The sequence below is a fragment of the Anas platyrhynchos genome, chromosome 10 (genome assembly GCF_047663525.1).
Source record: "Anas platyrhynchos isolate ZD024472 breed Pekin duck chromosome 10, IASCAAS_PekinDuck_T2T, whole genome shotgun sequence".
Classification (NCBI taxonomy): domain Eukaryota; kingdom Metazoa; phylum Chordata; class Aves; order Anseriformes; family Anatidae; genus Anas; species Anas platyrhynchos.
The window spans coordinates 5,440,513-5,466,343 of NC_092596.1; the positions used below are offsets into that span (position 1 = coordinate 5,440,513).

At 45.1% G+C, this 25,831-nt stretch overlaps 1 protein-coding gene across 1 annotated transcript; it reads right to left on the reverse strand.

Annotated features, from left to right (window-relative positions):
* Nucleotides 1-132: 132 nt before the first annotated feature.
* Nucleotides 133-22,698, reverse strand: IRS4 (insulin receptor substrate 4). The gene is made up of 2 exons (XM_038184660.1): nucleotides 19,117-22,698; nucleotides 133-2,505 (listed from the first exon to the last, which is right to left on the reverse strand). Exons 1-2 carry the CDS (start codon nucleotides 22,466-22,468, stop codon nucleotides 2,501-2,503), a joined length of 3,357 nt encoding a protein of 1,118 aa, XP_038040588.1. The 5' UTR covers nucleotides 22,469-22,698; the 3' UTR covers nucleotides 133-2,500.
* Nucleotides 22,699-25,831: the final 3,133 nt, after the last annotated feature.

Genomic DNA, 25,831 nt, shown 5'->3' on the forward strand with positions numbered 1-25,831 from the left:
TGCTAAAAGCTTCTCCAAATCTTCAGGGAAGCAGGGTGACAAAACCACTCTAAAAAGAAAGCAGCAGCAGGAAATGCATTTTTGACAAAATAAAACAAAAGTTTGTTTAAAAATAAAGCCCAGACACGGAGCTACATGAACACGTATTTACTGCAAGTAGCTCTATGGAAAGCCAAGTCAGATAAATATAAACACTATACAGAGCTTCAAGCCAGTCTCCCAAAACCGCAAACGCGATGTGTTTTACAAAGAAAACAACATAACAATATTTACAATGGAAGACAAAGCCAGATCAATCAGCTCAACTTTAAAACAGATCTGTGAAGCAGAAATAGCAAATATAATGAACAGTTTCAACCATATATGTTTTAGTTTGTACAGACAATAACTGTCCAATATCAAATTAAATTTACAGGACAAACATTGTTCCATCATTGGTATTTTTGTACTATACAGCAGCATAAACGGGTAGCTGGAAGGTAGTATATATAGTGATATGTTTTACATATTCTGAAAATGTTCTTCCAGCACAATACTGAATAAATTAGTTGCTGTAAACTAAGAGATTCAAAAAGATTGCATATTTATTATGCCGTACCTGTTAGTATTTGTACCACTCTACTTGAGGTTACCCATTTAATTATTTATTCAGCATTTATTAAATCAGTGCTGTATATTGTACAATGGCAGCCTCAGGGATCTAATATGAAATAAGTGTGTAAGATCATTATTTTCTTCAAAACAACCTTTTCCTTTCACGTTAAAGGTTTAGAACTACCTTCATCCAAATTTTGATTTCCTAAAAAAGATGTAAAGCTTTATAAAAAGCTGTCTACATATTGCATTATTAATTTACGAGACCAAACGAAAGCTATATGGTGAGACAGTATCATGGTCTAGAAAAGTGGTCATATTTTTAATTAATGTTTAGCAGCAACAAGGAACTGTACCAACTTGAACTTCTCTTCCAGAATCAAAAACAGGTCTGTGCTTTTAAATCCTCTAGCAACAGTTTTTCCTGTCACTAGACACTGTGTAAACTGATTGGTACCATGTGTCAAAAAGAAGTCTTCATGTTTTTAGTGACATGTACAATACTACTCAAAATAGATTTGGGTACACATCACCTAACAATCAAAACTGTACTAGTATTTTCAAGGTTGTATGTTAGAGGTGAGGCAGCCCAACAAATCAGTTGTACAATATACAATGTAGAGGATTACCAGCTGTGTGGTGCAGTACAGCATGAGGATTTGTGTACCACTTCTAAATCCTTTATCAATCGTCAGTGCCTTTTATTATACATTGCATGTACCAACAACTAGTGTCATGCTCTTTAAGTTTGTAGCAGTGTTAAAAAGCCTAAACTCATTTCAACCAAAAAAAAAAAAAATCAGTACAAGAGTAAAGCCCTGATTTTTCTGCAATTTATTTTAAAAATGTCAAATCATCATTGTTCGCACTTCTTTAACCAGGATAAGGACAACTGATGAGCCAGTATTTTACTTCTTCCCATTATGCCACGAAGAAAGAACAAAAATAGTCTCAAATTAAAACGGGACTTGGTTGAAAGTAAGATCAATTAGGGTGGTTTCTCTTTAAAAAGCTACAGCTGACAAATATAATGCAGAAGTCACAAATGCTGGATACGACTCTGCACTTCTCCATTTGAATGCATGAACAAAAACCACATTTTAAACAATTCATATTTATAAACAAGTATCTTGAGGGTAAGAACAAAAACAATCTACAAGACAACCAGCCCATTAATCCTACTTTGTACATACCAGAATTCTGAGCAAAAAAAAAATATCATTTTAAGCTCTGACATAGACACTTGATTTAAAAATACTCTAGCCTATGATCAAGAAATACCTCTTGTACCATGAAAGCAAAACATTATTTAAAAAAAAAAAAAAAAAAAAAAAAAAAAAGGCAGAAGAGGTCTCTCCTTTTCAGACCAGTTCAGTCCCACGGGTTCTCCCCTCAAGCTCATGTGCACCTCTCCCTCCCTCCTTCCGCCCAGCCACCTGAAAAAAAATAGCCTGAACTGCCAAAATATTTCTAAACAACACATGTTTTAAGCTAATCACTTGTTAATGTACCAGAGAAGCAAAACCCATGTTAAACAGACAATCGGAAACCAGCTTTGACTTCTCAGAATATAAATAAAAACTAATTAATGGGAGAGGCAGGAGGAAGAAAGGGGCATACAGGAATCTCCTATTAGCATTCACGCTGCCTCCCAAATAGATATGACAGGAAAGACCAAATTCCATCACCAAAGCACAGCTATGAAAAATCTCAATTCAAATTAATTCAACTGTAGAGAGCTGATGTCTATGAAAAACTAATTAAAAGGATGTGTGTCCATGTCCGTGCTGGTGGAAATGAAAGTAGCCGGCTGGAGCTGAGCTTTGCTTCCAAAAGCACCACACAGTTTCTGGAGTTACCAGCAGAAGAGTCTTCTCTTCCAACAATGGTTTCCATGGCAATGCAGTCAGTCTAGAAAGGGGAAAAAAAAAAAGTCAGTGACATTTTAAGTGCGAGTTATATTGGAAAAAAATGTTTTCTAGCGAGGAGAATACATGGAGCTCATCCATTGCAGAAGTGACAGCTGCTGAATACAGAGCAGGCTTTTCTCGCCAGGGAGGAGGCACTACCAGATGATGCCACGCTCAGACACCCTGCACGGTGGGGAAGAAACTTGAAGGCTGAAGCAGGTGCCCAGGGAGCGCTGCTCAGCTCCGAGCTGGCACGTGGACGCCAGACTGGACCTCGTACTGCGGCCAGCGCCACACTGCTACCCCACGCGCTACAGGAAGGATCAAAGCTTGCAGTTTGCCATCACCGATTTCACTATCAATATTTCATTTAACGAAAGCTCGACACTCTCAGCACGCCAGGCTGCACGCATAGCAGAGGCTATTACTAAGCTCGCAACGCAGCACGAATGCAGAGCAGCTCTGTTCACCCAGATATAATTAAGGCTGCGGCAAGCACTCCCATTCACAACAGGTACAGAACTGCAATGTAAACATTCACTGCAACTCCAGCTCCAAACAAGGAGTGGCAAGTCACGACAGCTGCGTGCCCTGTCCTCAACTTTTCAGGAAAACACATAATTTAGTTATAATAAGGAACACCTCAGAGTACAGTTTTCCTTGCTAAAAGGCAGTCTGCCACACAAAAGCACATAGCAACGGTACAGAGACATCCTTACTGCTGTCAGCAAAACCCAGTGGCTTCAAACTGACTGGAAAAGGCAAAATACAAGGGCGCTCAGTAAGACGGGGAGGAAATCATCACCTTGTGTTACAGGAAGATACGGGTGGGTGACAAGGCAGAAATGCAAGCAGGAGGGAGGATGCCCTCGAAGCAGGGGCATTTGCTCTGCAATTAAACGTGCATATGCCAAGGTGAGAGTGACTCAATGGGCTCCTGAGATGGAAAAAAAATGATGAAGGGGAGGGTAAACACTTTCTGAAGTGGTGTGAACACAACTTGAGGAACATACAGAAAGTCACATTTCAGCTCATTACAGACCTTCTCCACTCCCAACAGAGCAATTAGGAGCACTAATTTTCAGTCTGGAGTGGTACTATCTGCCAAATCACTACATTACAGACTCCCAGTCCTGACAGACTGTCCTCTTCCATCATTTTTATTCATTTTACCCTTTGCTTATCTAAGCACAGCACTTCCTGCAGCTGTACATCCTCCTCCTGGACCACTTAGGTACCCAGCACTGTCTTTTCCACTTCGCATTTATGCTCACGAAGCACATGGTCTGCAGCTACTGTGTCAACCAACATCTCTACTCTTCCGACTCCTGTACCAGTTTATGATTCCTCCCTCCTCAAAGTGCAGAGGCAGCATTTGCAAACCCTTCTGCTTCTGTCCTCTTGGGCAAGACTGAGAGCACCGTCCTGTGCCGGGCAGTGGTGTGGGTCACTTCGCTCATATCTTCCTACCTCGCCTTCAAGGTCTGGTGCACATGCCTGCAGGGATCTGTCTCCTGGCATTACAGGGGAGAAGGGAAAGGCAAGTTTGCTATCGGAGCAAAAACAACAGCTAGCATAAGAGAGTGAGTCTTCAGGAAGCATCCAGTAGAGAAGCACAGTGTAATTTCTCCTCCCCAAACCACACTCGGGGAGAGCTCCCTGCCAGTGGGAACTGCGCTACGGGAAGGCTTCACTGCTACCTGCCGGGAGGGCAGTTTGGCCTGCAGGAACAGGAGAGGGGGGTTCTGAGCTTAATCCAGGCTGTGCTTTCAGGGGGGGTCACAAGGAAATCGGAGCTCAGTCTTGTTTTAAAGAAAGGTTAGCACTCAACCACCTCTGCCCCAGGAATACGCTGAGGAAAATGTGACCAACTAAAGAACAGCCAAGTGTTATGTAGCATAATGCAAACCTGTATGTTTACTTACATATCCAATCACATGAAGCATGCGCTTGTTAAACACACAAACTCCACCCTAAGTTAAAGAAGTTCTGATTTCAGTCCAGCTAAAAACACCGCCTCTTCAAAAGAAAGAAAAACACAGCAGAAAGCTCGGCTGGACTGCCCCTGCCCGGGTAGCTGTGGCACCCCCAGCCCAGGCAGCAGCTGCTGGGACTGGTCCCGCACGGTGCAAAAGGCCCCAGGGCTGCAAGTGCTGCAGAGGGCCAGGGGGGTGGAGGGGGGGGGGAACCACAGCTTCAGGGGAGCCCCCTGCTGTGTCCCAGCACCACCCACCCCAAGGCTGGGGTTGCTGAGCTTCGTTTTTTCAAATGCAGAGCAATTTCCAAAATAAAGCAACTTGTTTTTCATAATTCATGGAAAATACAGCCAAAAAAAATACACCCTCAACCCAAAAATCTCCATTTCTATTATTTCAGACATCATAAGATCACTACAAAAAGCTATTGCTTGCTACACACAAAGTGTGATGTGGTTAGTGATGGCTTTGTTTTTACAAAAGCCAAGTGAAGCTATTATTTTTGAAATAGTTTTCCCCTTTAGAAAAATACTATTTTGTTGTAGGACCAAAGGATAAAAACACGCACCACAGCTCGCAATGAATCACACCTCAACAACCCGTGCAAGGGAACCATTACAACAGTTGAAGCTTCTGCATTAAACTTACCTTCAGTAAAAATTAATATCTCCCAACATTCCCCCCACCCCTTCCTTGCTTTGCACCTATGAGCTTACATGAAAGGAACTTCAAAAACCGTCTCTGCTTTTGTCAGTGCATTTTTCCTCCACGCCTAGCACACAAGGCACACCTGAAAGCTGTTTGACAAGTTATTCTAATCTCTCCACGCATATCCCCAAAACATTCTGAACAGCAAGGGACCAGTTGTTTGAACAGGACAATCCCATACGGCAGAACTCGCTACTTATACCTAAACTTTTTGGAAACTTCTATAAACTCATGCCAAATTACAGTTAAGATGCTTGTCAGGGTGGGGGGGAAGCTTAAGAGCAAGAAAACCTGCTTCGCTCCTAACTTTGATTCTTTGAACAAACCTGGCAAAAACCAGAAGGCAGCACAGTAACTAATTTGGAGGTAACTCATCACAGCCCCAAGTGACACAGATTAATTTATAGGAAACCAGAACAAAGTGTCCTCAGATAAGCTTCGCAACAGCTTCTGAATTCCCTGGATTACCTGGCTCAGGTGCAGCCTTACACCACCGTCAAGTGGCTTCAGAGCCTCCCCTTCCCTAAACTCTGTGCTGTGCGTTAAACAAGGTCTCATTAATTTGTTCCCCTTCTCCCTGTGATTATAAACCACACTTTTCACGGTTCCTCTTCGTTTTTAAGCTAAAACAAAATTTGTGGCAACTGCAAACAAACAGAAGGGAGTCTCGCATAAACATTACCTACACGCTGACAATAGCTTTACAAAGCCTGGAGTGTTTCAGACTTCTGGCTGTGGCTTGGTACCACTTCTTGCAAGCTGGAATTTCAGTTTTGCAGTTCGAGCAGAGCAGCTGGCTCATACCCTGACTCATCCCCTCTTTTGGAGGGGGGGATAAAAGCATCAAGCATTTATTTGTAGATAAAAAGTGCTATATGTATAGGTAGCAAAAGAACTCCTGAGACCTGACTACACCAATAAACCCACCCGAAATCCAAGGTGGGGCAGTGACTGAGGTCTTGCGAGGTTCCCCCCACCCAGCCCCTGCAGCACCTCTGGAGCCACTCCTCCCCTGTGCCACCGCAGGGCACCAACACATCCCTTGGCCTGGAGCCCGAGGCCAAGGGGCCAGTCCTGCAGAGCCAGGGGCTATTTCAGCAGTAGCAGCCACAAAGCCAATGTCCATTTCCAAACCAGGAAGCTGTACGAACTCCAGCTGATGCTGTTCCCCTCACGGCATCCTCCCAGGACGATCTGCAGCGATCCCCCCATGCTACCATCGCCAACAGGGCCACCAAGCGCTGGCTTCGTTGACGTGAAGGCACCTGGAGCTGCGCAGAGCACCGCACGTGCACATACACAAGAGAAGTTAATCAAAGAGCTGTAAAATGGGTTTTGTGTTAATGAGAACAAGGCTGATGCCTGTTGTGCTGCTGATACCCAGAGCCACCTCTGTGGTTCCCCACTAAAAGATGCTCAGAAAAAGCCATGGGTTTATTTAGCAAGGCTACAGGAGCGCTCAGGCACTCCCCAGGGATTCTGCTCCTCCACACCTGGTTTTCTTCCACCTTTTGACTAGCCAGTCAAGGAAGGGAAACTAACAGAGGACATGAAGTGCTTGAGGAAAACAGCACAGCTTCTGCAAAGTCTGATATCTTATTTCAGTCTCCCTAATATACGACTCATCAGCCAACAATTTGCAATGTTCGTAGTACAAGCACAAGACTTTCTGATCAACAGTAAGGAACAGATTATTAGCATTTCGTTACAGATACCGTATGAATGTATTTGGCTCAACATTGAACAGTAAACGAAGCAACTCTTCTAAAAGGAAAGTAAATCCTAGATGTGAACTAGCTAGGAAGAGAGGAATAATGCTCACTGAGTAGCCCAGCCATCCCAAAACACATATGCCACCAAATAAAACTCAGTGCCCAGCTCAGACATGCCAACTCTGAAGATAACTCACACTTGCAGAATGATCAGAGTAAACACATCCCTACTCCTGGGCTTTCATGAGCTTTTCCAGGAAAATCTGCTCAGTGTACCTTGAGGGGGAAAAAAAGATCTGATAACTGATCATGGCAACAAGTAAGGGGAAAAAAAATGAACTCAAAAAAAAAACCTCCTGCATTTTTAAATACAGTTTAGAAATATACATGTAGTATTTGAAGTAGTTTTCATAGCCCCATACACCACTCTTCCGTTTATTCAAACTTCAGCTTTATGAAGAGTTTCTATACAAAAGCTTCATCCTTTACTCAAAATTGACTCAGAATCTCGAGAATTAAAATTCAACTTCCTACGAGCATTTAGTATGGAAAATGAATGCAGAAAGCATCCAAAAAATTTCACAGATCACCTCTCAAAATATATAAGTAGAGTTTAGATAACTAACCCAACATTCTCCTCGTTACACAAGTCTATTTAAATTCACCAATTTAAGATGGGATCGGATTATAAAACTACACACAGCTGTCATCTTCCCAGGGAGTAAATAATCAGAAGAAAAGGATCCAAAGGACAGAAAAGAAACTAAGAGGGCAAATATTTAAATTGGGATGGCAGCAGGCCGTTGCTCAGAAAACCATTTAGCTTTAAATTAAGGAAGGCACAGAGAAAGAGCTCTGCAAGTTTTCTATGAAAAAAAATCTATAGTCTTATAAAAATCAGGGGCAGAGGATTAGATCAGTCTTAATTATTTAGCCTGCAAACCCCGTGTGTTCCATTTGAAAATGTATCAGATGAGAGTATATCCAATTTACACTTCATTTCCTGCATCTGAATTATTAAGGTCGTACAAGTCAGGCCACTTTAAAACAAACCAAGAGGTTTTAAGAACAGAGCAGACATCTCCTATTTCTCTCAAAGAAATCCATGCTAGATAGTGTGTTTTTACAGGAAAGGCTTTTACTGACATAATTTTGCAACTGATTCCTGAAAGGATAAAAGCTTTGCTTACAGAAGATGTTAATTTAAGATAATTAAATGCTTAAAATCTCCATGTCAAAAGACTAAGGCAATTTAATGCCTTCTGGAGAGCACCACTGAAGCTCTCCATTTCCTGAACTTCAGGTTGGGGGAAACCAGAGTTAGCTGGACTTGCACAGATCAAAAGCATCAGAACAGCCCCGGATCTGTTTGCACATGCGGCCACCCCATGCTGCTGTTGTTCAGTAGACCACCAAACCCCAGCATGTTGTTTGTGCCGCCAGGACAGGGCAGAAGGACGGTGATGGATTGCATTTCCAGCCTTCCTCAGAGCATGCAGGCCTGGCAGGGGGAGGCAATTTGTTCAAACACATTCCTCACAAAACATGAGATTTTTTTTTTTTTCCCCAGATCTTACCAAATACACAGTTACTATCCTACACCATTTTCTGATTTGAGATTGATTTTAATGGTATAGCTTTAGACCTTGCCAGAGGCGAAAGGTGTTATTTGTGGAAGGAATTTCTGCTTAATTTGCACGCTCAGACACCAACCCTACAAACACGCAGCAGAAAGCCCGACATTTACTGGAGCCGCTGCGTACGCAGTTACTCTCTGTAGGTAACCCAATCAAGGCCCCGACACAGAAAAACATCCTTATTTGGGAAGTATGTTAAACTACATGCTTACCATTAAGCACATATTTCGCATACTTTCTTCATTCAACAACAAAGCTATCGTGTTCGACTTAAGCTAATGAATATATTTTGTACCTATGACTTGACTGACCTTTCCACAGGCAAAAAAAAAAAAAAAAAGCAAAAGCTTGTTTTAAAAAACAAAAAGCAACTGTTACGTGATCCACTTTTCATTACATAAACTGTTTGAACTGATTGGTAACAACACATCCGAGTAAATTAGGTTTCTCTTCCTCCTTCAGATGTGCTTCTAAAATTTACAAGACAAAGTTACTCCTACAAATACTCCATGTACAATAATTCACTCAAAACACGGTTCCAGTATCCTTACCGCTCAGCAACTTCACGAGCTAAAAAAACCTCTCCCATGCTTTAAGAGCATTTTTATTTATTTCGCAGAAATGCCTTATCTTCTGCACCAGCGGCTTCTTTTTCTGTTTTAATAAACAGTAGTGGAGTTTCTAGGAAGGCATTATGCACACTCCCCAGCTTCATCTCCTTTACGAATCCTATTCCTAGAATTAGGAAACTTACATGCAGTTTTGACAGGGCCTGAACACCAACTCAAATTGCTCTCGACAGCTTGATAAGTTGTTTTTTTCATTTTTCTGAAAGCTAAACTTCAGTTTCAACATAGCAAGACGATGCTAAGAATTAACTTCTCTCCACTTAAAGACACACAAGTTCACAAGTTCAGATTTTCATGTTACAGAAGAATGAAGAAGTCCTGCTTTCTCAAAAACACTTTAACAACAAGTGTGTCAAGATACTCTGACTGACCTCCTAAATTGCACAAAACGTAGCTAAATTTTAGCCCCAAGAACTCCTGTTTGTGCCGCTTATGGCAACACGACCTGCTACAGTTCACTCTGCTCTGGTGACAAAGGTTAGGAGTCTGTAAATGTCAACAGAGAGGAATACATTTCCTGCCCCTGCTCCTTCTGCAAGGCAGATGTTAAGAACTGTTGGGAAGCAAATAGGAAAAGCAAACAACCACGTCAAATACGGGCACTGAGCAGCACGTGCAGTTCCAATTCCCTCATTCAGAAAGGAGCCGGAATAACTGCAAGAGTCAAGAGTAGTGCAGAAAAACTCATGAAAGGTGTGCAACAGCTTCCCTGTGAGGAACTGCCAAGTAAGAGCCTGCACAGAGGTCCTGGGATGTATCAGGAAATGAAAACATACAGATATACCGTACGTCCCCGCTGCGTGAAGGAACTGCAGGAAGCCTCTGACAGCACACAGGCTAAGGGTATGGCACAGGAGGATACGACATCCTAAGTGGCATGGAGAGAAAAGATAGGGTTCGTTATCTCTGCCAATACACAAACAAGGGGCTGTCAAACAAAGCTGGGTCCAAAATAGACACGAAGAGGTCTGTGTGCAGCATGCGCTGCCTCCGACCAAAGGCTGCTGTGGCTACAAGGCGTTACACAGGATCAAAGAGGTTGGAAAAGTACTTGGATTAAAGATCCATAAAGGATTATAACACAGACAAACTGCATCAGGCTCAGGAAATCCCCAAGCTGAAGAAGAATCAGAGGCTGGGAGTATGCTTGTGGGGAGGTGTCTGTCAGCCGGCCCTGTTCTTCGGCTGCTGGGTGGCGTCTGCTTGCAGGCACAGGTCTTTGGTTTGAGCGAGCAAAACTATTCTGATGAACACACCTGAGAGATAAAGGACAGTGTCACTCGTGACTAAATAACCAGCTCCCCGCCTTCCAACTCACCTTTTGTGAGACTTTTCTATGGAATGCGCCACATCTGCCAGTTCATCCTTAGCTCTTCCCAACCCCTTTAGTCACCAACACTTGAAAGCGCTCAGCACTTTCTCTTCTTTTGCTTCTATTATCGTAAATGACCATCAGAGGCAGAAGCTTGCTACGTGGCCACACACCACGTAACGACACCATCCTCAGCCGTGCGTTTAGCCCACGTGTGCCTGCACGGAAATCTTGCTACCAGCCACTACGTGCTGCCACACAGAGCAGTGGCACACGCTGCTTTCTGCCATGGTGAAATCATCACATCACTGAGTTCAACACCCCAAACCCTGTGGAGTAAGAAGGCTGTGCACTAAGTACACTTCTCACTCCCAGCACATGCACGACAGCCAAGGATAGGGCCTTCAGCTTCCAGGAGCAGCTCAGGGGCTCACCAAGGACAGAATTAAACCGTGCCTACACACAGACGAGTTTTAACCAAGTGAGCCTACTCCTGCTTAGTGTTTGCCACGTGGAACTTGCCAGCATTAGTGCTTCAGCCACTTACACCCGCAGCGGCGACATGTGAATCAGTCCTCACTGCTACCACTGCCAGACCCACCCGCAACCACCAGTGTCTGTTCAACCTGATCTACCAACACAAAATTCAAGTCATTTCCTCCTGCCACAGCTGTTGTGTTACGCTCTGGCTCCCACAGGCAGTTCTCAAGCAGCTGAAAGCACCACAGTGGCGATCAGCTGACCCACACCTCCTCCTTGCAAGGGGCCCTGCAATGCAAATCCCAAAGGTGAATATATCCCTGCAAGCCATGCTACTGCCTCCCGATCCCAAATCCCCACTACAGCTACAGCTCCTCCCCAACACCAGAAGATCATCTGGATCTCAGAGATGCCACCCAGAAAGCTTGTGAAAAAAGGCAACAAAGCAGCCCCAGCGCCCCATCCGCTTTTGGAGCAAAGTCTCGACATGGGATGCAGGTCCACTTCTCATCCACACTACCTAGGGTGAGCTCGTGCTCCACTACACCTTCCTGCATCCCTGCTGGCACCACGTCCGTCAGTCCCGCAGCTGCAGGAAACCCAACTGACAAGGAGAAAACAACAACACACATTCCACCTCTGAAAGGGAGAAGTAAACACCGGGACACGCTCCTGACTCGGAGATACATGTTGGCCCACATTCCTCTCCCCGAGATTAATATCCTGGCCAGTGTTCTGACATTTACCTCATCCTCTCCAAGTCACTTAAACCATTACAACCACTGTATTTATAGCTCTCTACCTCCCATCGCTCCCTGCCAGGCGCGTACCCTCCCGAGCGCCTCTACCAGCTTCCTTTCTCGCAACCGTTCGCAGGCAGCCTTTTATCTCTGCGAGGCTCGCTCTTATCTCCACTGCCAATGGCAGCAGCCTTGATCTCTATCTCACCTCCACCCCAGCACATTAAGTTTCATCCATCTCTTCAGTTTCATCTTCAGAACTGTAAGCTCTTGAGGACAGGGACTACTACCACGTGTGCACCCGTGGCACAGCACGCGGGCCCTCAGCCCTGCCTCCCCGTTCAGGTTCTGCAACAAGCAGGAGCAGGGGGCACGTCTGGAGCTACAAGCTTCCACCAGCAGATCCCCTGTCCTACTCGAGCCCCAACTACCTCAATAGCAAACCTATTCAGTTTTTAAACGCATTTCTGACTGCTACCCTGTTCACCACAATCTGCAACTTAAAAACATCTGTTTCTAAAAACAAACAAAAAATGCCACCACCACCCAGAAAAACACCACAGAGTGAAATAAGGGTGGCAAATACCTCCTCAAGTCTCTCACACAAAAACGAATACTCTGGGAGCCCAAACTCAGCAGTGAATACTGCTGTTGAAAACCCAAAAACCTTGCAATTTTTTTCTAACCGACTTAAAACACAAAGAAATCCATAAGCATGGAGCAAAGTTTCTTTCTGGCCCCTAACCCTTATTTGTTTGGGCTACTGATAAACAAGCTGCAGACGAGCTGCAGTACTTCCAGCCAGTTCCTGCATCAGTGCTGATGGGTGTTTTACCAGCATCTAGCTTGTGCTAATGAATGCCCTCAGCACACCCACCCCCATACCCTCTGGTTACTCACACAGGTGCCCAGGCCTAAGGAGAAGCCTTTCTCTACTCTTTCCTGCTTTACTGGGGCCACATTAGCTCAATCGACAATGAAGTGCCACAGAAATCCTACTACTTGTCAATGGCTGAAATAGGGTTCTCACACGGCTCACGGTGGTAGTTCTTCTTGCTCTAGCATACGGCAGGTGCTCATTTATTTAACGAAGCGTAACATCATTAAGAGCTCTACAAACTCCGGGTATCCCAAGGTATCTGTTTAAAGAAACATCAGTTCCCAAAAGCATTTCAGGCTCAGGCTATCCGGTGTCCAAGAAAGTTATACTGCACATTCAGCTGTTGAGCAAGAGCTATAAACAATAAAGCATGTTGGCTCAGCACGAGCACGGGAACAGAACCGCACTACTCCCTGTGAAAGGAGGATATCATTCATTAGTGTCTCAATAAATTCAGAAGCAAAGTTTACCAGTTTGGTATTTATAAGTTCATGATATACACATGCACACGATACAGTGAACACAAGCAGCATTCACCTTTCAGCAGTAATTAAAAAGTTCTGAATGTTCCTGAGTCACATCAAATTGTATCATCACCTTGGAATTATAGCTAAATCTTAACCATATTAATTTCAGTATAAAGCATCTCTTTCAAAAGCCCTTTCTTCTCAGAAGATTAAGATTAGCCCTCACACTTAACTCACAACTGCTTGGTGCACAGCACACGCGTACTCATGCACAAGCAAGCTGGATTGTTAGCAGCCAGCTATATAGCAGAATTACTAGGAAAACCAACTTTGGAATTAATCAACTTTTGTCCCTCAAGATACAGTTCAGGATTTAACCGGGGCAGAAAACTCTTCCCAGCACTCTATTACACTGCTGCTCCCGGGGTAATTGATGTTCCACCCAAAGCAAAATCTCCACAAATCCAAACACTTGTATGTTCAAGATCTTTCAGATAAGATATTCCTATGATGTCGAGCAACACCTCTGCGATGCCTTTGATGAGTCAGGCTAATTTACTTTTGTCTTCCCCATGCCCTCAAGAATGTCACAAATCCCCACTGATCAAGGTTCTCAGCTAACCTGTAACCACCTTGAAGCTCAGTGACCTTTACAGAGATGCAGGGCATGATTAAAGCTAGAACATACTTTTTCCTTTTCCCCTATTAATTGCTTCTACCTGTAAGGCTCTGCTTTAGCCAGTAAGACAACAGTGTACCATCATCATTGGATTGTTGCTAACGTGCAAAAGCTAAATGCCAAAAAAAGCCAAAGAGCAACTTGCACGGTGGACAACAGGACTCACCTCCAACCAGGTTGTTACTGACCATCTGAGGATGACTCGTAAGCTAGGACTATGTTTTTAGGTCAAAACAGCAATAATAATACATCCCCAGGCTCCAGAAAGCTTTCCTCTCTCACCTCCTGCCTTTCAGTTTTATTGCTCCGCTTTCCTTTGGATTGAAGAATGGCACACGTGATCACAATAGTATTCAAAATTGTAGGATTTGGATCAGAAAAAAATAACAGATTTCTTAGCACAACACACTGGGCAGCATTCAGCAGGTGCTTGGGAGCACCCCATGCCCACAAACAGCGCACAAGCACACACCAAGTCACAGCACAGCATGACGACCTCTCAGCACCATCCAAAACCTCAAGGCACAACCCCCCCCTTCCCAGCAATCAAAATGAAGAAAACTTATTCAATACCCTTTCACAAAAAAGGGCATACGCAGAGCCTAAACCCCACCAAGCTGTACTCACAGCTAGCAATGGGCCCTGGGACATCACAGGAGGGACAGCATGAAGTTGTGGAGGCAAAACTGAAAAGGCAATGACACATTCAAGATTTCACTGCAAGACTGAAGGAGAAAAAAATAAAAAAGCCATTTGAACCAGTACTGGTTTCTCCTGGAAATCCCAGTGTCCTGCAGCAGTGCTTTAACCTACGAGACAGCTACACACAGAATTTTTTTTATTTTCTTTTTTTGAAAGTCTAAAAAGCCACGTGACCATTAGCTGCAACTCTGGATGTAAAATCTGGAGAGCTGATTTTCCAAAAGCATTTCAACACTCACTACCAGTACTCTCTCTCAGCAGCAGGGGAACATTCTCAACTCAGATTTTCTCACCCAAGCACCAGTAAAACCTAGCTGATTCTTGGTCAAATATGTCATAATTAACTCACTCCCACACCACAAGACAAAAATCTGTTCTGCCTTCAGTAACTCGTATCCTACTTGAAAAAGTTACCCTGGGTATTTTTAAGCATAGCAGTAAGTCACTCAAGACTGTTAAAGTGGCATCTGTTACAGCAAGATTTTTTTTTTCCTTTCAAGAATTATTATCCCTCCATCGCTTACAAGATTCAGGCTACATGGCTGTGTTCAGATGTATTTCAGAAGAGTTCTTCAAGTTATTTTTAAATGGGTCCCTGCCCTAAGTATTCCTCCGATACAAATGAGCCTCAGTTTGAAGCAAACTTCCAAAAACCACTGGTCTGAAATCCAAAAGGGGCAGTTATTTGTCTGGTATCCTGTAAACTGTAATTTACTATATTAGTAAGAGCTAAAACCTCCAGCTGCTGGGTTTCTCAAAGTGCATATTGTTTACCATGTTCAAGATTCTGCATTTGAAACACACCAGCTCCCATAAAGGATCTGGACAACTTAGACCCAAAGTTTTGCTCTACAGCTGTACTTGTTTTCCTGCCTCCCAGCTCCCCAGAGAACACACAACTTCTCACACAAGTCTAACACAGGAGTAGATTAAAAAGGATTAAAAAGGTGAGGAACATTTAAATTATAATCCTACACTTTAGCAAACTTCTGAAATAGCATCTTAACATGCCACTAGAAAATCAGGTAGAGATAAGATTAAAGAGTGGGTGTAAAATAGGCAGGTAGATACGAAGCTGAACGTCACATTTACCCTGAACAGTCTGCTTTGTTTTTTGTAGTTCAGGATATCTTTGTAGGTTGAGTATTTCTAATTATGTCTGTAGAAACTTTTATTATACATGACCCATTATGCAGTTTATTACCACCCCATTCTCATTATCATCCGCAGTTTCTACGAGGTCCAATAACAAGGTGTACATTAGCTAAGCCCTGTTTGAAGTAGCTTTTGTGTTCCGTACTCCTAGCACAAAATTTCATGACTCAGATTCGTGTAATCAAAACTGCAAACCGCTTGCTTCAATATTGTGTAACAATTTCATGATGAAACTGTTTTGCTAATGACCTCCTTAAACTTCAGGCATTAAGGATCACAACCTTATTTTCCTTTTAGCATCTTTTTCATCATAAAACCTGACCTCAATTTTGCTTAAACCCTAAATAAAAGTTAACAGCAAGCCAGATGTATTTACTTATCATGTTAAATCAGTGCTCTCCTTCTCCTCCATCCATTTCATGAATGAAGAAGGGAAAAAAAAAAGTTAGATTCACATCAGTGAACCTGAACCAGAAGTAGTTTGGGAATTACAATGAGGGGCAATGATGCATTGGAAATCTCTCTCCATTTCACTCTCAGCAGTTAGGAGAATGCAGTTGAGTCACTGCACACAATATCCCATTTAGGCAAACAAAAACAAAGCGGAACAGTGAATAATCAGATGTTGGGAAGTGTTCTCCTTTGAGTGCAAGTACAGTTTAGGGAGAAGAGATTAAAGTTCTTTACCCAATAGAATTTAAAAGATACAAGATAGCTCCTTCCTGGGAAGTAAAGGGTAAATGCATCTGCTAAATATTTTCCTTAACAATGTATTTGACCACACCGATGATTTTCCAGGCTAAGACTAAAAGAGCTGGGATGTAGGAATAGACAGCACTTCTGCTAAAAGTCTGCAAAAGTATTAAAAATATTAATTACACTTAGGGACACACTGCACCTCCTCAGGACATAAGAGGTTTAGGAATGGAGATTTATTTCCACTATTCAAGATGGAATTTGAAAGTTGTTTTTTTTCTTTTTTTTTTTCTGGATTACACATTCTCTTAAGTATTGAATAAAAGCTTCACTGCATTAAAAACTGATAAGCTGTTTAAGGAGTACACTTCTACAGTTATGCTTGCTATAGCTCAAAAACCCGATTTAATGTGAGAATGAGAACTAGCATTTTTATAATCAGTAACTTTAAGTCATTGTTAAAGAAACAGATACACACCACCAATTTGCACCACTGTATTTATGTTTGGCAAGCTGCTTTTAGCCTGGACTACTCCGAAATCTGTCCGCCCCTCTGAGAGGCACCTAGAAATGCAGTGTCCACACCCTGCCTGCCCTCCTACTATGCACCATGAATACTGGATGCTGTCTTTGTCAAAAACTGATAGACCTTGTTTTGAAGCACTCTTGTTTTGCTTTTTCATTTTTAGGACTAGAGGGAAGCCACCAATCTAAGCTCTTACTATTCTCATGCTTTATTTCCTGCCAGTGTCCATGTTTTCATACGCAGCTTCTCTCACTTCATTCTAATGCATGCCATTTCCAGAAAACAGACTGACAGCAAAACACACCAGCAGCAAGTCTCCTTCCACTCCGGACCTTGTAATAGACAAGGAAAAAGCCCCAAGCACAGGCCTGTGGATATTTTGCTGTAGCTGCAGTAAACAAATCATTTAACTTAAGTACAATTCCTGAACAGTCTCTGGAAAAATATTTTTAAACACAGTATTTACAATACAGCCAAAATGAAATCACCTGTTTGGTGCTCCCCCGCTTTTAAAAAATTTTACAAGTTTAACAGTCAAATGAGGGGAACAAGGTCCAGTAGGAATTCTGCTGTCTTTGGGGGTGCTTCTTCTAAAAAAAGAAATCCACCATGGCAATCAGTGTGCCTTTGACTTAGCGGACAAATCTTTGAAGTGCTGAAAGACTAACTTTGGAAGAAAGCACTCCTTGGACTGGCAACTTTCAACGTCTTCTAAATTTGATTCCAACCAACAAAACAAAGCAGGGAAAAAAAACCACTGAGGCAAACCACACATTTCTGAGCAGCCCCAAGCACTGCTGCCAGACTTTGAATGGCATGCTAGCTGAGTCAGGCTTACACCTTCCCCTATTAAAGGCTACACAATTTTAAGCTCCTACACTACCTTCTGCCTTTAGACAGTTTTAAAGTGAAACTAGGAAAAAAAAAAAAGCTATCATTTCAGTGATTAGAACTGTAATTAAAAATACAGAAGGCAGGAACAGCCTGCCCCTTTACTGCTTTCTCTATTGACAGAGAAGTAGACAAATATCAATGTCCAACAACGATTAAATATTTCCTCTTAGTAGTCATCAATTATTGACTACACACACATTTGCAAAGAGGAAAACATTTCCAACACACAGTTTTCTGTCTGGGTAGGTGAATTACTCTAAGGAGCCGAGTGGGCCACTAATACCAAAACATGGATTATGCTTCCAAAGAAAATGTTACAGTGCAATGAAGCACTTGCATAAACACTGCTGGTTAGGCAGGGGACATACACAATACCTCCAACAGGTAATTATTTTTTGCTCTCATTATGAGAGCAAAAAGCTTAAGCCATGAATAGGAGTGTCCCTATTCCTCCTGCCCATCCCCAACAGCCTAACTTTTTAGGCATACCTCTAACTACTTTACCTTAAGCTTGGTCAAGCTCTACTGCCAACCTGAAAGCTAGCAGCCTGCTCTCCAAAGCTTCAGACATAAAATACACCCCTCTGAGCCTGCTCTTCCTCTACCACAGGCGCACCTCACAAGGCAGATCACTGCATAGCAGGAGCATTACAGCTCGGCTAAGCCCCCAGACACTGCAAGAAGGCAGCGGACTCGAGGGTACAGGCTGCAGAAGCCCCTCACCACCCTCCCAGCCAGCAGCAGATGGCTTCTCCTGAGGATACAAGGATATTTAGGGGACCAGAACTCAAAAGCAGCATAGCAAACCTTCGAGGGAAAAAGAAAAGTGAGTTGTTTACCTAAGATTCAATTAAATAAATGCGGGCAGATTTACACATAGAAAGCCCTGAAGTACACATTTCACCCACATTTATTGACATGAACAGATCTAAGCCCCAACTTCAGATTTCTGAACCCAGTTTAGCAGTTCTCAGCTTCCTATCCACAACACCAATTACAAAGTATCAATCTCAAACCAGGTGAGGAGTCATTTAGTTTTAAGAAGGGAAGAAGAGGAAAAGGAGGTGGAGGGGAAAAGAAAAAAAAAACATCATAACCTCAGGACAAGAAGTCACAATACAAAATACAATCAGTGTTTATACTAGCAAAATTCTTTCATAAAAAGCCTGGGCAGATGACAGTTTGATAACACCTCCCAGGAGAGTTCCATCACTCTGTATACCCCTTAGGCCAAGGACCACATCCTTTTTTGTGTGTTCATTCAATGTTTAGGTGACTGCACTACTACCAGTTGTACTAGATACAGAAGATTATAGAAGCATGGACCCTATTTTGAAGGCCACATTTCAGTACTAAGTAAACAATCTAATTCCTATAGTTAAGCAAGCATGAAAGGAAAGTGCTTTTAAAGTTACAAACCTTTTCGTGCAGCGTTACACTTCAGACCATCGGACCTGGTGAAATCTATGCTTACGTAAGCTCCACTGTCCAAACTCGAAGTACCATTTTGGAGATGGCAAGTTGGCGTTGCAGTACTTGCCTCACAGCTTATAGGATCATCGCGTAAATTCAGAGCAATGTAGTTTAAGCCATTCTGAAATCCAGTTGAGGTATCCCTGGACATTTTGCTTTCCTGACCATCAGAAATGTTTTCATCTGGTTTCAACCAAACATTGTCAAATGAGGCAGAGCTGTGTCTTTTGCTACTATCAGTAAAGAAAGAGGAGGAAGTCGTCACAGTCCCAGCAGAAGAGAATGTTTCAGAACTGTGTCTCCTCCTGCCTTGGGGATCGGCTCGGATCACCTTCGGTCCCACGGGAGGATCGGAGCTAGGAACAGAGAAGCTACTGCTACCAGCGTATCGATCGACAATGCACAGTCTGTTAACTATGGAAGAAGGACTATCAATCTTTACTCCGTCGTCAGATTCGGAGGCAAACGGCCGCGGTGGCGTCGCTGCCATGTTGAACGTCATCTCCGTGTAATCGTCAGTCCTGTTACTTGCAGCGCTAACACAGGCGGTACCAAAGGAGAGCCTAGCATAGTCAGGATTTGGTTGGTTTCTAGGAATACTGGAGCTTGCATAAATTGAAATATCCGTTAAAGAGTTGGAAAGTTCTTTCGCTACTTTTGGCGACTGTACATCCAAGTCAACGCTCATATAATCAGAGAGCGGGGACTGTCTGTGGTCACTACTCGAGCCCAGAGATGATGGCGATCCCTCTGCAGATAAGGAATACGGTGTGTTACTTGCCTTTTCATTAAAATCGATATTTATGTATTCACCAGGACTTGCTGGCTCAGGTGGAACTGTACGATCATACATTCTCGGGATAGTATTGCTTCCCCTCGTACCGAGCGGGAGCCTCGTTGGCCTCGTAGCCCTGTTCTGCACAAGTCCTCCTTCTTCACCTTTCACCACTGGCGACTTCGAGATGCCATTAGACAGGACTTCGCTGTTGATGCTTTTTACGTTTTCTGGTCCACCGTACAGGAGTTTTCCAGGTGAAGACATTGGAACATATTCGCTGTGGTCACCATTTTGTCCTGATAACGCCTTAAAGCTTCGGGGCAAAGAAAAATACGAACTGAAACCTTTGGAAACAGAATTGTTATGAATGTAATTTGAATCACCAGGGTGCTTTGGAGCGGAATTACCGGGAGACATATCCATATACTCATTGTTTACAATCTTCTCATTACTTCCTTTAGAAATAAATCCAGTTAAAGGACTTCGTACGGGTGAAGAGCTCGCCTTTGGAAACATCATCATATATCCTCTGGAGTCAACCTGAGATGGTGACCACGAATTGTTTATCTGTTTTGGAACAGACATACTTTTAGGAGTCATTGGCAGATAATCACTGCTACTTGACAGAGAAGATGCAACTCCTGGCATCATTGGCATGTACCCATCGTCCCTAGCTTTACTCCTGCTTTGGTTGCATACAGAGTCAAGATTACTGTCATTGTATTCCAATTCATGGTTACCTTTCAGTTTTGGTGTTTCAGAGTACATCAGTCGCCCATGATTTCCCCCAGAGTCTTCATCTAATGAAGCCGTCGTTTGTGTCATTTTCTGCTGCACTGCTACCGAGGTTGGTTTAGTCAGAGAGTAAGTTCTTTTCCTGAAACACTTTTCAGCCTCCATATAATCATCTCTCAAGCTATCGTCTGTTTGCTGCTTACTCATGGACATGTACTCACTCAGACAATTCTCCTCTCTGATAGGTGGCGTGTTTCCCAGGGAATCTGGTGTATTACTCCTGACCCGAAAGTACCTGAAATCTCCAGGGCTGGAGCCGTACTCATCAGAAGAGATGAATCCCCCATCGCTCGGGGAACCGCAGACAGAGGAGCTAGAAGGCCTGGTCAACATATCTGAAGCAGAGCCATGGCCGCTACTGGAAGAAACACTGATGGGACTGGTAGTGGAGGGAAAGTGAGACACGGGCAGCGACGCAGAGCGGGTGTGATATGACGAACTGAACGCGGCTCTAACGTACCTTCCGCTCCCTTCTTGCCGGCCCAAGTTCATCCTTGCGGTATTCAGGTGGATGAGGCTCCCCGTCACTGACCTGAAAGGCCTGGCCATGGTGCCTTCTCCCTCGCTGGATGTTCTGAAGCGATAGGAGTTGCTGCTTTTGGTGGTCGGAGGCGTCCCTCCAACAACGCTCTCAGTTCTAGACCTTCTCTGCAAGCCCGTCTGGCTGGGGGGCAGGTTGCCCAGGTGCCTCCTAGTGGTGATGAAGGAGATAGGGTTGGTGCCACCACCGCCACCAGAAGACTGGCTTTTGCTTCGGGGCCGGAACTCCGCAAAGGCCTTTAACGCTTTCATGGTCTCCAAAAAAGTCTCGTGCATGTTCTGGGCAACCACCGAATCGTCCACTTGCATCCAGAGCTCTCCAGGCCCAATAGAAGCGGACCTGCCCACTTCAATGAAAAAGAAGTTCTCCGAGTGCCCGCAGCGGCGGATGTTCATCAGCTGCAGGTGGACGGAGGGAACCTCTGAGTTCAGCTTGACGAGGTGGATGGCCTTGCTGGAGAGGCACAGCCTGTACACCCCGGTCAGGTTTTTCGTTTGGCCCAGTCCTTTGGGTTTCACGTTGACCTGCCACACCTCCTTGAAGACGGTGCCGGGCCTCAGGGCCGCCCCGTAGTGCTCGTCGTCCTCGTCCAGCTGCTGCTCCGCCTGCTCCTCCTGCTCCAGGAAGCCCCTCTTGCTCTGGCTCATCAGCTCGCTGATCGCCTGGTACCAGGCCTCCTGCTCGGCCTCGTTCTCCGCCAGCATGGCGAAATACTCGTCCTTGGTGTACAGGGCGATGATGTGCTTGTGCTTGGCGTCTGCCCGCCGGCTGACGGTGAAGCACTGGTAGAGGGGGATGACCCTCTTGGGCGGGGGGCAGCACAGCCCCGCCGCGCCGCCGCCGGCCCGCAGGCTGCTCTTGAACTTCTTCTCGCTGTCGTAGTACTCCAGGCGCGCCGGGGCCAGGCGGCTCTCGGCCCGCAGCACGAAGTACCGCTTGTGGCCGTGCTTCTGCTTGCGCAGGTAGCCGCACTTCCTCACGTCCTCCCCGCCGCGGGCCGCGCTCCCGGGGGGCTGCCCGCCCCTAGCGCCGCCGCCGCCGCCGGCCTCGGGGGGCCCGCAGAGCGAGGCGCTGGGCGAGCGGCGGAGCAGCAGCAGCAGGTGGTGGGGCTGCGGCGAGGGGCAGCGCCCGGCCTCGCCCGACTCCCCCTCGGCCCCGGCGGCGCCGTTCACGCCGCTCGCCATTTTAGCTGCCGGCCGGGCGGCGGCGAGCCGGCCTCACCGGGAGAGGAGCCCCCCCGGCGGCGGGCGGCGCATAGAGGGGAGGGGACGCGAGGGGAGGCGGCCGCCCGTGGGGCCGTTGGCAGAGCCGTTGGAGCCGTTGAGCGCCGCGGGTCCGGCCCCGTCCCCCCGCCGCGCCCGGCTACTCGCGCTCCCCCGGGCAGCCGCGGCGGCGGCACGGCGAAAACATCACGTGACCCCACCCCGCCGCCGGAGGGAGGGGGGAGCGCCCCCGCGCGGAGCGGCGCGGCCGGCGGCCAATAGGGAGCGGAGGTCTGAGGCCGGCGGGCCAATCGGAGGGAAGGGGAGGGATCTGAGGATGGGCGGGGGAGGCCGGAGGCCCGCGGGGGTGGGTCTTGGGCTGGAGGAGCCGGCGCTGATTGGGTGGCGGGGTGCTGAGTGACGGGGCGGTAGCCAATCCGCGCCTCACACACACAGCGCCGGGAGGGCGGGGGCGAGGCGCTGCGTGGAGTCGGCGGCGCGAGTAACACGCAAGGCGGTGCGAGGGGCGGGGAGCTCGGACATGATTGGCAGCCCCTCCGCCCAATCAGCGCCGCGCGGCGAGAGCGAGCGGCTGACGTCGCCGTCCCCCCTCCCCCGGCCCCTTTTTAAAACCCTCCCGCCCCCTCCCGGCGGCTGTCGATGATTGGCCGGAGGGCGCGGAGTGGGCGGGGCGAGCGGGTGGGAGGGGGCTCCGGGGACGTAAACAAGGCAGCAGCGCGCGGGCGGCCGTTGGGGCGCGCAGCAGCCGTTGGCCTTTTGCGCACGGCCCCGCTCCCCTCAGGCGCTCGGCGGGCCTAGGGACCCCCCCCCAAGCCACCCTCCGGTCCCGGGGTGCGCTGTGCTGCGGGCTGTTGTGTGAGGAGCGAGGAGCAGAACCCTCTCATTTTGCGGTTTAATAAAAGTCCCCGCAGCAAAGCTGGGTCTAACTGGAGTCAGGGCGCTGTGTGTGTCAGTAATGTACATGTAAAAATGCTGTTTCTTTCCGCAGTCCAATTGCAGAGGTGGTTTCCCTAGCCAGGACCCCTGGCCGTACGTCTCTGCCAGCTCACCCTGTCAGTCACTCGCCGCGATGTGCTCCATGAGCTTTCAAGACTGTTCTTTGTCTGCTTCACCTATGATTCATTACCGAGATGACAACTCGAACCAATTCTTGACACCAACTTCCACCACCCACTTGTTAAATTTTTGGATAAGTAGCTCAGTGTTTTCTTTCATTCTGCCTCTTAGATGTGGGAGAAGATATTTTTTGGAGTCTCCAGCAGCTCGGTTTGGGAACTGGCATGCCAAATCTTGTACTTGCTGTATTGATAGCTAATGTCTCATCATTTCTTTGTACTTCTCTGTCGGTTCACTGTCTGCTTATCGTGTTTAAACAGCAATCGCTTTTGTGGTGTATTCTTACAGCATCTAATACAATGTGTTCTTGTCCGTGATTACAGCTCCTAAGTGTTATGGCAATACAGTGAATGAGTTGTAGTTCCAAAAATGTAATTATTTACAAAGCAAGTATTATAGACACTAACAAAAGGAGATTTTTTTTTTTAATCAAACAGGTTAGCATGAAAAAATACATCTCAACACGCAAATAACATTGATTCTGTCATGTGGTGGCATCACGTAATCAGTGTACATTTATATTCCTTTATATCATTGATAGCCTCTGACAGGACTAGGCTAGACTAAATTAGAATATTTTTTTGTTCTTAGTACCTCAGTTGAGTGGATTTGAGATTGCTTGGGTGTTTCCATGTATTGTTTGGATTTCTTTCTGTACTTCTACATGAAAATTCAAATTGGTATTAAAGTTTTAAATAAATTAAACCCTCAAAACTATAAAGCAAGATTAACTGTGTTCATTTCATGCTTATTCCAGCTGGTTGCTGAAGGATATGTGTGGGTGGAAGAAAGGAAACGATTTAAAAGAAGGGGCTTTGGTTTTCTATTTTGTTTATGGTGGTTCTTTGTTGGTTTTTTTAGTCATCAACCTCTGGGCTTGCTTGACAGTAACTATGAATAAGCCTGCCTTTGGATGTAAAAAGAAATGCATCAGTGTTTTCTGGTCTTTTTAAAAGTCTTTTGCTCCTGCATTGCACTTGCAAGGTTTTTGCTGGGGATTTGAGAAAGTGATACATGCATAGCTCAGTCATGTAGAATTTGGGGCCAGGAGGGAGTCACGTGTGATCACCAACAGGTAGCTGTGAAAAACAGAGCTGATAGATTTTTCTTACAGGCTTTCTCTGTGTTAAAAGGAGTGCTTAGCCCTCCTCAAAATTTAAGTTATTCAAATTTTTCTATGTGACTATTGAGAAATACTTCCCCAAATTGCAAACTAATCTTTAGTTTGCATACGCTTTCCCAACTTCCATTATTAGGAAGAATAGAAAATTTGTTTACTTACTTTTCAAATAAATTTTTAGAGTCCTTGATGCAGTTATTGGATCAAAGTTACTGGTTTTCTGTAGCAATTATTTTTTATTTTTGCAGTTCAGAAAATAAGAGAGAATACCTGTTAGTAGATGATACGCGTGCATTACTGAAGTAGTTTTCTAGAAATGGGATATGATCTAACTTTTTACCTTTTATGTTACAAACTGTCGTAACTTCCACACAATTTTTGTAGGCTGCCATCTCACTGTACCTCTGGCTCCCGGTCTAGCACATTGTTGCAGTTTACTCCGTAAAGCCAGTGCCCTACTGTTATACGAAGTCAGTTTTATATTCTTCAGTTTTACTTAAAGACAGCAGCCTAGCCTTAGTATCAAATGCTTCCTTAACTGTGGTTGCATTGTCTCGCAGCAATTGTAAAGGGAAATCAAGATCCCCTCTTCGTGTCTCTTGATCTTTCACCAGACTAGAAGAACCTGTAGTTCCTAAAGCTGGAGGTATGTTTGCTTTGTGTTTCATTTATTTGCTGTTTCTACCCTTCCAAGTGCCTGCCTGAAGCAGGCACTGTAAAAGACCAGAAGTTTGGAACCATTTCATTGTAGTTTCCACAATTTGCTAAAACGTCTGTAATGTGAAGTAATTAAGGGATTGGTAGTTTTACTGTTGAGCCAAACGGAGGGCCATATGTCATCTGCTGCAGAAATACTGAGAGACAAATAATGGGTTCCTGTTGGTGTCACCTACAATTCCCCAAAGAGCGATGTTGTTGATGCAGAAGGTAAATGGTTTTTCACACAATGTTACAAGATTTAATGCTCATTACTTCTAGTTATCACCAGCCTATGTTATGCCCATCTTCAGTTGCACCTGCTATTATTCTTCTCAGGTAAGAACCTGATAAACAGCAAAAAAGTAATGTTTGGGTTTTTTTGATCAGTA

What these genes read in the sequence shown, in the direction of transcription:
- IRS4 (XM_038184660.1), bottom strand. Translation starts at nt 22,468, where the DNA reads ATGGCGAGCGGCGTGAACGGCGCCGCCGGGGCCGAGGGGGAGTCGGGC.